At 25.6% G+C, this 13859-nt stretch overlaps 1 protein-coding gene across 5 annotated transcripts in view; it reads left to right on the top strand.

Moving 5' to 3' along the window:
• Positions 1–13859, top strand: part of LOC117179536 (cyclin-K-like) — a 111717-nt gene that overhangs the window by 68328 nt on the left and 29530 nt on the right. Inside the window, exons 1-4 of one of the 5 annotated variants that reach the window (XM_033371436.1) lie at positions 585–713; positions 5039–5625; positions 6721–6994; positions 12677–12979. Coding sequence is in view for 2 of the 5 variants with exons in the window: in XM_033371435.1 (XP_033227326.1) it covers positions 635–713; positions 5039–5625; positions 6721–6994; positions 9472–9869 (1338 nt within the window). In the remaining 3 variants the exon portion in view is untranslated. Of the gene's footprint in view, positions 1–584; positions 714–5038; positions 5626–6720; positions 6995–9471; positions 9892–12676; positions 12980–13859 lie in introns of those variants that run through there. The other 4 variants (XM_033371435.1, XM_033371434.1, XM_033371437.1 and 1 more) reach the window with 4 other exon arrangements.

Raw genomic sequence — 13859 nt, 5'->3', positions numbered from 1 at the left:
AGCTTCTCAATATTTTAATTATTTTAGAATCTTTTCAGAACCTCTAAGACTTCTAACTATCTTTGTAAACAATTCAGTTTTCCTAAAAATGTAAAAATTTCTGGAAAAAGTGCGTCTTACTTCCCTCTGACCCAGAAAACAGGGTTCCGCGGTTTAAATTTAAGAACTTTCTAGTTCGAACAGTTTATAATTGTAATATTACCGAATTGAAAGTTTCCTGACACAAAATTATCGAATTATAAAATATCCGAAATAGAAAATTTCCAATTCTAAACAATTCAAAAAAATTTGTTTATAAATATTATTTATTAAAAATATAATAATTATATATTTTTATCGAAAAAAATTACTTTAAATTCGGGAATTCTCTAAATCGTATATTTTATAATTTGGCAATTTTCTGTCGGGAATTTTATTTTTCGGCATTTTTCAGTCGTCACTTTCACTCGTCCGCATTAAAATTATTGCCTTGAATATTAAATAAATATTATTTGATAAAGTACTATTTAAATTTCGAATTTGAATAATGGTAGCGCATGCTGTGAACCAGCGTACCCCCTCCTCAAAAAGTCGCACATCCGGAAATAAGACATTGCAGAATTTTTTTCTTATCCTTACTCTATATTTATATGAAATGGATACATTAAACGACGACTGCCTCATACTTATTTTTCATTATCTACCCATCTTGGACAGGCTTACAATAGAAAAAGGTATGTAAAATGTAGAATCAATCATTTATTTTATTGAGTTTATTTTTGTTATTTTATTTTATTCAGTTCGCCAACTTGAGTAGCGCAACTTTGAATAGTAGAAAAATGGCGCCTCTGAAGGTTTAAGTTTGAAACACGAACTTTTTGAGTAATCTAAATTCAAACATCAATTGAAATATACGGTTGAGGTTAAGTTTTTACAATCCGCCAGGGCCGAATTTAGCCCTCAAATCGCCCTACGCTACTCTGGAAATGTTGCATTTCTTCCATGAAAAAGAGCGCGAAAATTCAAATTACTTGCTCTAGATTTAAAAAAGAACGAAAAATGATGATGGTTTAATATAATTATCAATATAGGCATGCAATACAGGGATCACAGTCCATCCCCTTTTTTAGATAATTCCCTTTTTTCCTCCTTAAATATAGAAAACCCCCTAAAACAACTAAAATCGATCATTTTTACGCAATCCAATAGCTGAATTTAAAAAAGGAGAAATCTCAAAAAATTTAATAGTTCATATTTTAAAGAGAACAAAATTAAATATTAAATCACAAACAGTTGAATTCAACCAAAAAAGACCAATTTTTACCAAGCGTTTAAATTTTACAGTCGACAATATATACATTTTCAACTAAATTATTAAATTTTCAAGCCAAAAAGACGAATGTTCTAAAACACAGTTTAATTCTATACCGGAGAAAGTATATTTTCAATAAAAAAAGTTCATTTTTAACAACAAAAGAAACTAATTTGCAACAAAATAGTTAAATTTTCAACCATAAAAATAATTTTAAGGGATATATTTAAATTTTCAAACAAATAGTTTAATTTTTTAACATAAAATATGAATTTTTAACATCAAAAAAGTTCATTTTCAACAAAATAATTAATGCTTGAACAAAATAACTAAATTAGAAGAAAACATTTAAACATTAATTCTAAAGGAAAACTGTAATAATCAATATGTAAACCAAACTATATTTTTAATTAAAAATAGTTCAACTAAAATGATAAAGACGAATTTTCAACCAAATAGGTATATTACCTACAAACAAAAATGAATTTTGAACTAAAATTATGAATCTTAAAGCATTAAGAATTTTGATCGATAAATGTTAAAAGTTGATGTTTCAAACAAAAAGAAAAATGTTCAATTAAGAGCAGTTTGAATAGATCGGAAAAAGATGAATTTTCAATAAAATAGCTGATTAATTTTTAACCAAAATTTTAAATTTTCAACACAAAAATACGGATTTTCAATAAATCAGTTGAATATTCAACTAAAAGTTATAAGTTTTTAAAGAAATTGATGATTTTTTAACAAAATAATTACATTTTCAACGAAAAATAGTTTGATTTTTTATTGGCTTCTATTACTTTAGTTCGAATTTAAGTGGAAGAATGGAAAAGACTGCGAAAAAAGTGGAAAGACTTTGAAGCCTGCGATAAATAAATAGGAACTTCAAATTATTTTCAAGAATTCTAAAATATGTAATAAAATAGGTAAAACGGCGTTTCATCAGATACTAGTATATTAATTGTGGCTGTAGAAAAAATTATTTGGAATCGAAAATAATTTGCTCAAAAGTAGAGTGTATTAGGACCCTCTAGCAACGTGTAATTAATTTTGAATTGATTTGTTATATGACGTACGTATATGTAGACGCCTATAAGGAAACAAAAACAGAAAAAGAAATTTTTTCAAATAGTATTTGTCTATTTTTCAAATTATTTCTTTCTAGAAAAATAGTTAGAAGAATACTTTGAACAACTGTGTGATATGTACTGTAAATAATACACTAGGAAAAAAATTATGAGAATAAGGAATCAAAATCTATCTACTGATAAGAATACATTTTAAAAATTCAAACATAAGTTTTTTTTTTTTTTGTCGTTTATCTATTTTTGAATATTCTGCTGTAGTTTTATCAGTAGAAAATGCTGAATACATCATATGATATAAATACAAAGTTTTTAAAAACAGATGAAAAATAATTCATAATACAAAATAAAAATTTCGAATACCTTTCTATTTTTTTTAAATTTCTTTTCAAGGTTTATTTAATATAATTTTACTAAGATTCTTGAGAAAATTTACAAAGATTTTTTAAGAATTCAGATATATGAAATGAAATTTTCAACAAAAAAGTTCATTTTCAACCAAATAGTTGCAGTTTTAATAAAAAAGGCAAATTCCCAACGAAATATTATTAAAATTTCAACCACCACATTTTTTATTTCAAATCAAAAACAGTTAAATTCGTTTTCCAAAAGAGGTGAAGTTTCTACGAATTTTAGTTTTTCCACCAGAAAATATAAATTTTTATCCAAATAGATGAATTTTCTATCAACAACACGAATTGTCAGGAAAATGGTATCTAATAATTTCTGACAAAGTTTTTTATCATGCAAGATTTTACCAAATTTTAAGAAACATTTGACGAGGTTCAAAAGATCTTTAGAACTTGTAAAAGTTTTAGAAAAATAAAAAAAATAGTTAATAATTTTTCGAAAATCTTTCACTCCTAAAATATTCTGAATCTTTTAAAACTTCTCAAACTTCTAAATATTTTATAAAATGACTTGAACTTTTCCTGACATTTTTACAAAATTGTAAACAAATTTAAACTACCTAATATTTTTTTTTATGATTTTGGAAATCTTTAAATTATTTTTTTCAACATAAATAAAAACATTTTTAATTTACCTATGAATCTTAAGAAAATTTTTTTATCAACAAAATCTTCAAAAATCTATATTATGTACACAGTTTTTGGAAATCGCTTGAAATATTAAATTATTTTTGAATTATTTCAAACTTCAAAATATGTTTTAACGAAATGTCTCGTCCCGAAATTTCAGATGACTGGTTAAATATTTTTCGCAAGTTTGGTTAGTCCTCTTAAACGTGCGGGACTAGTCCATCCCATTTTCCGGCTCCTCAATTTTCGGGGGTAACCAAACGCAGCCTTTCTTTAAAAGGTATCGAATGTTTTACCAATTTTGTTTTAAATGTTTTGAAAAGTAAAAAATTTTGACATTTTTAAAAATCTTTCGAAATATTTTGAAATCTTTTCAAACATCCTCTAATTTTTTTTCATTAAAAACCATTGAAAATTTTCCCAGGGAAAAAATTTGTTAATTCCCATGAAACATTCCAAACCTCTTTAAAAGATTTTTTAAAAATCTATATTATGTTAAAAAAAAATTGAAATATATTCAAGATTTAAATTATTTTTTAACCTTTTAAAACTTCTAAAAGTTCGAATTATCTTTTGAAATAATTAACAGTTTCCCTACGAAAATGTTTAATTCTGCCAAACAACAAAAGTGGCTTACAATCTTTCAGATTATGTTGGGACATATTTTGAAATCTTAAAGAATTAAAATAAAACTCAAATCATTTAAAGCATCTTCGAAATCTTATTGTTGTTACAATTAGAATCCTTTTGTAATTTTTAAAACATATGGTCAAAAAATTAAAGAATAACCTATATATTATTTTTATATTATTAAGTTATTATTCACTATATGGCTATAGAAATATTTAAAAAATACTGCGGATTGAGGTTATTTATAAATAATTAAACCCTAGAAGCATCTTCTGGGTCTCGCAGACCATTAAATATTTGTTGTCAGGAATATCTTTCAAGACAGAAATTTTAGCCAGAAATATCAAAATTTGAATTTTTCAGAAGATGAACAATTTTAAAATGGTAGACCGCGGAAAGCGCACATGGTCTCGCAGACCCAGAATGTGCTCCATGATCTAAAAATAGGTGTGTAATCCCGGGGTTAAAAACGATAATTTAAACAAGCTGATTAGGAAAGATTTTATTCCTGTCTAGGAGGGCTACAATCCCATATAATTTTGCATGGACCTGCGGTTTTAAAGAACGCTGTCTATATTTATATTTAATTAAATAAGTAAAACCGTTTTTATTATCTACCTTATGCAAGTACATGAAGGGGCATTGAAATATTAGAAGCATGGTGGTTTCGTCCATACACCCATACTAATTTGTCGCTTTTTGCTTGAAATAAATAAACAAAATTGAAACAGTAATAAAATTTTGTGGCGCTACCGTGGACGTGCGGTCTCACGAACCGCCTATGAGCTTTTAGTTGATATTACTGATCAATTACACGTAGGACCGAAAGTTGCCCGCCTTCTTCGGCGAAAGCACAACTGAAGCTAATGATTTCTAAAGATACTAAAAACAACAGCCTCGAGGAAGGCTAGGAAGGACAAGACCGCACGACCACACTCAAAGGTTAAGATTAAACAGTCAATTTATACAACAAAAATCATTTCTTTTCACAGTCTGCAAAAGATGGACATTACTGAGCCGAAATTCTTGGAGTAATATTAAAAGGCTTGATTTTCATAAAAATACCTGGGGATCATGTTCTGTTATAAACAAGAAGACTTTTCGGAAGGTGATAAGACTTAGTGCAAAATATCTAACATCTATAGACATCCCTTACATAGAAGACGAAAGATATCGTGTAAAACTGTCAACACCAATAGGATTTCGAGATATTTGCAATATTCTTACATCCTGTGATAATATTCAGGAATTAGATATGACAGACAGTGATGTATTTGATCTTCAGTGTTCAACAAAAATCAAATGTACCAATTACGAACATAAAATTGTACCATTGTTGATGCGCCATTATCATAGAATCACAAAAATTGGCTTAATAATGATCTCTTTTTGTGATAGAGAAGAAGATTGGTTCACTTTATTTTCAAAGATGAAAAAACTCAAATCTCTTCATTTATCTTCAATTCCTCTGTATTACAATGGTAGTTTTTTTCGCAAATTGCCATGTGACTTTATCGAAGAGCTCTATTTTACTTATAAAATGCCCCTTGAATTAGAAGAAAATGGTATTTTAAATTTGGTAAGAACCTATAAATTTTTTTATGTATTCTTCAAATATTTATGGATTCATCCTTTATTATGGCAATTAATCATAATTACAATTGTTTATAACATGACTCGAATTATTCGTACAATTTTGAACTATCTTTCAAAATGAAAAAATGTCATAAAATCTTCCAAACTGTATTAGACCTTTTCAGTGGTGTTTAGAAATTTTTTTGTAATTTTCTTTAAAAATTTATTTTTCGAAATAAAAAAAACATTAATAATTTTCCCAGGAATGTAAAGAAAACTGTTTACTTGAAAATTTTCAAAAATCTATAAACTTTTTTTTTAATCTTTTATAACTTAAATTTTGTTTTCAATTTTTTGAAATAATTAATTATTAATTATTAATAAATAAATAATTAGAATAATTGCATACAAAACTTCGGGATTCTTGTTTTACAATTTTGGAAATATTTTTCAATATTATCTTTATGTATTTAAAAAAATCTAAAGTCATTTTAAGTTTTCATAACAATGTTAACAAATTTTTTTTCCCTTGAAACATTTCAAAAATTTTGAGAATCTTATCGAACCTTTTTATTTAAAATCTACAACAATCTACTTTTTTTTAATATTTTCAAGTTTCAAATTATTTTTGAATATTTTGTAATTCTCCAAATCAATTAAATTTTCTGCAAATTTGTCCTGTTGTACATTCTTTTTTGAAATTTTGAGAAATAATTTGAAATATTTTGAAATCTTTTTCAATTTTCCCTTACCATGATTTTTCTTTAATAAAAAATCATTCAGAATTTTCCCGGGAAACTTCGGAAATTAGAAATCAATTTGATCCTAAAAGTACTTATTTGGAAATTTTGATTGACAAAATTGATGATGCAGAAAATTTTTCGTAACTATACCTTTATAAGAAATGAATAAACGTTTACATTTATTTTTCTTGATATCACGATTCAGAAAAGATATCACATTTTCCAAATTCTAAATTTAATTCCCGGTTCGTATTTATATTCCCGGTTTTCCTCGGCTGATTGATTCTCTGATTAATTAATTAATGATAAATCTGCACCCTAATTAATATATAATAAAAAAATTAATTTTTTTATAGATCATGAAGAAATGTTCAACTCTTCATACAATTGGGTTTGAAAACGTAGAAACGCTCAAATTAGATTCCATAATTCCAGCCTTAATTGTGCATAAAAACTTGAAGAATTTAGTACTTTATGGTATATCTGCATCAAGGAGTTTAGTAAATTTGGCATTATTTAAATTAACACATCTCGAAACATTAGACATTGGAGGAAACGATTTTCTTGACGATGCCCTTTTAGAATTAATATCACGAAAATGCAAACATCTCACAGAATTAAACATATCAGGTAAGCTTATTAAGAGATATATAAAATATCAGGGTTGCTAAAAAATCCAATTTTTGAAATTCCCGGCCTTTTCTCTGACGAATTTTTTTATTTTCCATTAAAATTTTCCTTTCCGGTATAAAGACAACCTTGCACTTAGGTCCTTAGGAGATGCTTGTTTCTAAATTTCTTTTAAATACTTTAAGTGACAACAGACGTACATAATTTTATAAGTGTTCGTCCACAAATTACGTAATACATGAATTTTCAATAAAATAGTTAAATTTTCAACCAAAGTGATGAATCTTCTTAAAAAAATAATTCTCAACGAAAAGTGTAGTAGCTAATATTTCTGTGAAAAAATCTTTTAATTTTTAATACAAAACAGTTGAATTTATCCAACAAAGACGAATTTTTTAACAAATTTGTTTAATCCTAATCTAAAATATACTAATTTTTGAACTAAAACTAAAACCTAAAAAATGACTTTTTAACAAAGCAGTTAAACTGCCAACAAAGTAGTTAAATTTTAAATAAAAAATAAATTAATCATCAACAAAATAAGTAAATTTTCAACTCAAGATAAATCTTAAACTAAGCGCTTGCATTTTTAATAAAACCGACGAATTTTCAAGTAAGACATATTTTCGAGTAAAAAAGGAAAAAAATTGTCATCCAAAACTTTGAATTTTCAACCAAAAGATATGAATTTCCTACCAAATAATTGAACTTTCAACGGAAAAACGAGTTTTCATCAAAATAAATAATTTTTCAACTAAAAAGATAAATCTTTAAGTAAAAATGGAATGGTTACATTTTCAATTTTTTTTTAATTGAAGTAAAAAATATAATTCTCAACAAAATATATAATTTTGAATAAAGAAAATGATTCTTGATCTAAAATGATGAATTTTTGGCATAAAAACATCAAATAGTTGAATTTTCAACTAAAACATGAATTTTCTACAAAAAAAAAGAACTTTCAAAACATATTTAAATTTTCACCTAAAACGGATCAATTTTCCAATTAAAATAGAATAGGTAAACTTTCAGTACAAAATTAATTTTATGACCAAATAGAATAATTTTTCAACCAAATATTTAAATTTTAATTGAAACAGATACATTTTTAACCGAGCAGATTATATTTCTATCAAAAAATGACATAGTTACATTTTCAGTTAGAAAATTAATGTTCTACCAAAGAAATTTGTAATCAAATATTTGAATTTGTAAAAGGAATTTCCAATCTAATACTTAAATTTTCAACCTAAGAAGTGAATTCTAAACCAAAAAGATAGATTTTTAATACACAAATAAAATTTCAATCAAATATTTGAATTTTTAAGAATTTTCTAATCTAATACTTAAATTTCCAATCAACGAAATTAATTTTCAACTTAAAAAGATTAATATTGTACAACAAAAAGCGAATTTTTAACAAAATACAGGAATTTTAAATTGAAGATCATTTTTTAACCAAAAATGAAATAGTGTAACTTTCAACTAAAAAAAAATATTTAACCACATAAATCAATTTTATACCAAATAGATGAATTATTGTCGACCAAGAAGATTACATTTCTATGAAAAAAGATTAATCTTTGAAAAAAAAATAATATTTAGATCTTCATTTGAAAAAAAAATTAATTTTCAGTCAAAGATATGAATTTTCAACCAAAAAGATAAATACTCATTCAAAAATATTAATTTCAAGGAAAAGATGAATTTAAAAAAAGCAACCAAAGCAATGAATTTACAACAAAAAATATCAATTTTCAAACAAGAAGATTAATTTACTACAACAAAAGACAAATTTTCAACACGGAATAGTTTAATATTCAGTGAAAAAATAATTTGCAATCAAGAAAAATAATTTTCAATAAAATAACCAAAGTTTTTAATAAAAAAATGTTTTTCCGGCTAAAATTATTAAACACGAACAAAAAAGCAATGAATTCTTAATAAAGTAGTCTTACTTTCAGTTAAGTAGTTGAGTTTTCAACCAAAAAAGATTAATTCTTACCAAAAAATGAAATAGTTAATCTTCTGATAACCAAATTTAATTTTGGACGAAAAACGATTGAATTCAATAATAAATGCCGAATTTTCAAAAAAATAGTAGAACCTTCAGCCAAAACAGATCATTTTTTAACCAAAGAGTTGTGTTTTTTAACCCCAAAAAGATACAATTTCTACCAAAATATATAAATTTTCAACCCCAAAAGATGAATTTTTAACCAAAAAGAATGGCTTTTTAATCAAATTGTTAAATTTTCAACAAAATAATAAACACTAACTTGAGTTCATCGAAATCTCCCTGACTTTTAGGAATTCCCTGGCATGTAAAAACCTTGAATATTCTTCCAATTTAAAAAAATGTGAAAAATTATTTATTTAAAAAAATACCTGGGTTCGATACCCAGCGGAGCGAAAGGAGATCTTTTTTTCAGAAAAAATATTTTAATTGTAAAGAAATGTTATTTATTTTATTACAGATTCTGAAAACGTAACTGATAGTGGCATTTTGCATCTTTCTGTTCTACCGAAGCTTCGTCATTTATATATAGCACGTTCACTGCAAATTACTTGTCCACCATTCGAAAATATTCCAAACTTGGAAGAATTAGATTGCTCAGAATGCGAAGATTTAAACGAAGAATGTTTATGTAAATTTGTTCGAAAAGCTCCTCAACTCCGAAAACTTGGAATAGAATCTTGTCCTTTAATTTCAAATAAACTGTTAAATACAATCATTGACGTTGTTAAATTGCGAGAAGACAATAGAGCGTTAGATATTTTTCTAGCTGGGACCAATATCAATTTAAAATTATTAAAGGAAACGCCACTTTTATTAAATATTCATAAGACGCGGATTCATCGTATTATTTCATGAATGCCTGAAGATAATTTATATAATACATAAAATGTGCAAAAATCTACCATTAAAATGTTCATATTTGTATAATAAATATTAATTCAAAGGAATTAATTGTATATTTATTTGCATATTAATCTGGGAATCTCAGAAAATGTTCTTTTAATGCGAAATTTTTTTTTATTTTAATCTTGATAAGGTAATAAAAAAATAGTTTTTTGGGTGTAGCTGTTGGATTGAAAAAAGCATAAAATGGCCGGGAATACTTTTGAGGCGGTAAAAACCGGGAAATTGCAGTGAATTTATTATTCGAGGATAATTTTTACCAATTCTCAGAAGACGAATTTATCTCATTGCTTGAAATATCACATGATATAATGTAATTTTAAATAAGTTATTTTTTAAATTCTTTTTAAATGTTATGTTCCATTCAATTTTTTCTTTATAATGAAATTATTTAGTTTACAAAAGCTTGAACAATGAAAAATTAAAAACGTTTGATATTAAAAATTTTATATATAAAATGTTTAAAGTTGATCTACTGTAAAAATGAAATAATTCATGAGTCTAAAAATTGAACTGCAGTTCGAGTATTAAAAATTGAGCAATAATTTATTACACTAGACGATATATTAATTTTATATTAAATATAATTTTTTATTGCAATTTTTTAGATCTAAAATATTCCATTTTTAACACATTCCGTTTGAAATTTATTCATATTTAGCAATATTTTACTGTTCACTAAAAATGAGGAATTATATATCTAATATTTAAAACCAATCAATTTGAAACTGAATTGTTTCAAATAGAAAGCCTCGAATCGTTAAAATTTAAGATTTGTAATTGTTGACATTTCAAAATTCGAGAATTGGAAAATTCCCGACAATAGATAATTTTCTAAATAAAATTGCCTTGTTTTTCTGTAATAAATTAATCTCCTTGGTTGAAAATGCTTCTTTTTAGTTTTTAAATTAACTTAGTTCGATATCAATTTCATCTTATTTCGTTATAGGAATGCAACTATTTCCTTTTTCGTCGAGGATTCATTTTTGTAGATTGAAATTTCAACTATATGATTAAAAATTTGATCATTTTGTAGAAAACTCAACTTTTCGTTTCTATAATTCAACTGTATTATAAAAAATGCACTTTGGTTGAAAATTCATCTTAATATGTTGAAAATTCGACTATATGTTATGGTTAAAAATTCAACTGTTTGGTTGTAAAATCAACTATTTAATTAAAAAACAATTTTATTGTCGTTGAAAATGCAATTATTTGGTGAGAAAATCGTTCTTCTTGCCTGAAAATTTACTTTTTAGCTTGCGAATTCAACCGTTTTTTTAAAACTTCCTAAATCGGTACTGGTGGGTCATAAAAAGTTAAAAAATAGGCCTATAGATGCGTATCGAAAACGCGAACAATTACACTACATATAGTATTGTTTTATTTTGAATATGAAAAAAGTTTTCCTTATATAAACAGAATAAACTATATTTTTGTTACTTCATAAATCGGTGCTGGTAGGTCATACAATTTCAGAAATGGCTCGATTGTTGCATCTCGAAAACGCGAACAAATACATTGCATACGGTATTGTTGTATTTTGAATAGCAACAAATATTGTATTATGTAAACAGAATAAACTACTTTTTGAAACTTTAAAAATCGGTATGGTGGTTCATAAAATTTTCAAAAATAGGCCTATTTATGCGTCTCGAAGACGCGAACAATTACACTACATATAGTATTGTTGTATTTTGAATATAAACAAACTTTTTCAATGTTTTATTCTGTGTAATCCAAATTAACTATTTTTTTTTTAATGTACATAAATCAGTACTAGTGGTACATTTAGTACAGTACAAAAGCTTTAACAATAGGTCGATTGATGCATCTCGAAGATGCAAACAAATACACCAGTATTGTTGATCCTGTTTTTGTATTTTCAATATGAAAAAAGTTTTTATCATATGTATATCAGAATAAACCATTTTTTGAAACTTCATAAATAAGTACTATTGGGTCATAAAAAGTTAAAAAATAGGCCAATATATACTCGTCTCGAAGACGCAAACAATTGCACTACATATAGTATTATTGTATTTTGTATATGAACAAAGTTTTTCTTATATAAAAAGAATAAACTATCTTTTTGTAACTTCATAAATCGGTACTGATAGAAAATAACATTTCAAAAATGAGTCAATTGATGCGCCTCGAAGACGCGAACAAATACACTACATGTAGCATTGTTGTATTTTAAATATCAACAAAGTGTTTCGTATATAATCAGAATAAACTATTTCTTAACTTGATAAATCAGTGCTGGTGGGTCATAGAAGGTTTAAAAATAGATCGATCTATGCGTCCCAATGACGAAAATTAAATCCTATGAAATTTCGAACAAAAAATATTTAAAATATGTTTTTATAATTTTTTTTATATGACTGATAGTATTCCAAATATATTTTTTTCCTGTCCCAAAAGGATAGTAGTTTAGGAAATTTAGCTTATTACAAACCACCCTCTGTGAGGAAGCAATAATAATAAATTAAATTAATTAATTTGTTTATAATTTCTTTGGAATAATTTTCTGGAAATCGACAAAGTTATTTTTTTCTATTCTACCCTAAAAAATTGAAGGACATTTTGTCAATAAAAAAATAATTGACATAAAAAGTGAAATATAAAAGTGATATTTCTGGCAACAATTTTTTTTTCATCGGATTATATTTAGATTATTGATAATATCTTTTAAACATTGAAAGTCGTCTAAAGAAGGGTGAATTTTTGAAAAATAAAAAATGCTTCATTTTCAGCATGATGCTGCCATCTCTTAGTACATTTACGAATCAAGAAATGAAGTTGACAAGTCCTCCGTTCATTCTTTATTCTCCGTAACTTGCAATCCATGGCCCATGCCCATGGCACTCCACAGTGGATCGAAGAGTGCCAGGCAGTGCTGAGTTTAAAGAAAAAAATAAATATTTTATTCATATATTTACATTCGTAACAAAATTCTGAAAATACTAGAAATACCAAAAAGCATATGTGAAGTGAAAATACTAAAAATACAATAAAATTGTTTCCCTTCGAAAGGTGATTATTTAAACAAAAAATAAGTGAGTAAACGACTGATTCTATTTACTATTATTACTATTATTACCTATTATTCTATTTATTTCAAATTATAATTAGCACTAATGATTATTTATTTTCATTGAATAAATTCGCTATAAGCTATATTCACAAATGTCAACAATCGTCCTTTATAATTTCTATTAACATAATTATATATTAACTCTTTTTTTTCGTTTCTGAAGGAACTTGTCTTTAAATTTTGAATTTAATATCTCTTTTGTACAATATACCTGAAATAAATTAAAATGATATAAAAACAAAAGTGCACATTAATTCACTGTAAAATTATTTTTAATTAAATGAGCGGATTTCAATTCAACGAGAATGGCTTCCAAAATTATGGCGTCTTCTAACATATGTTGCCTTTTTTAGACATTTATTTTTTCTATTTACAATGCAAATTTGATTAAAGTAATTGGATTTTGCATGTATGTTTCTTTGTTGCCTATTCTTATAAGTCTATTGGCACCTGTGCATATAAATATAGTCAAAGACAAGGATTTTCTTTAAGAAAGTGACGTGTAACTTTTTATACACATTATTAAATAAAATATATTATTTTGTTATAAGTTACTGAAAAGTTACTTTATTTTTATCGTTTCGGGTAACGTTACTACTATTTTAAAAAGTAACTTGTAACGTAACTTAGTTTCGATTTCTTCTGTTACTTGAAACTTTAATGTTAGTTGCTTGTTCTGGTTGAAAAATAACAAATCTGTTGAAAGTTGAATCACTTTGTGAAAAATTCAGTTGTTTGGTTGAAAATTCGTTTTTTTGTTGAAAATTTAACTATTATGGTTCAAATTCGTTTTTTTTTTTGTAGAAAATTCAAATATTTTGGTAGAAAATTCTACTATTAGG

Source organism: Belonocnema kinseyi, chromosome 9, assembly GCF_010883055.1.
Source record: "Belonocnema kinseyi isolate 2016_QV_RU_SX_M_011 chromosome 9, B_treatae_v1, whole genome shotgun sequence".
Lineage (NCBI taxonomy): Eukaryota > Metazoa > Arthropoda > Insecta > Hymenoptera > Cynipidae > Belonocnema > Belonocnema kinseyi.
Note: the sequence above shows the minus strand (reverse complement) of the source record. Positions and strands in the feature narration are given on the sequence as shown.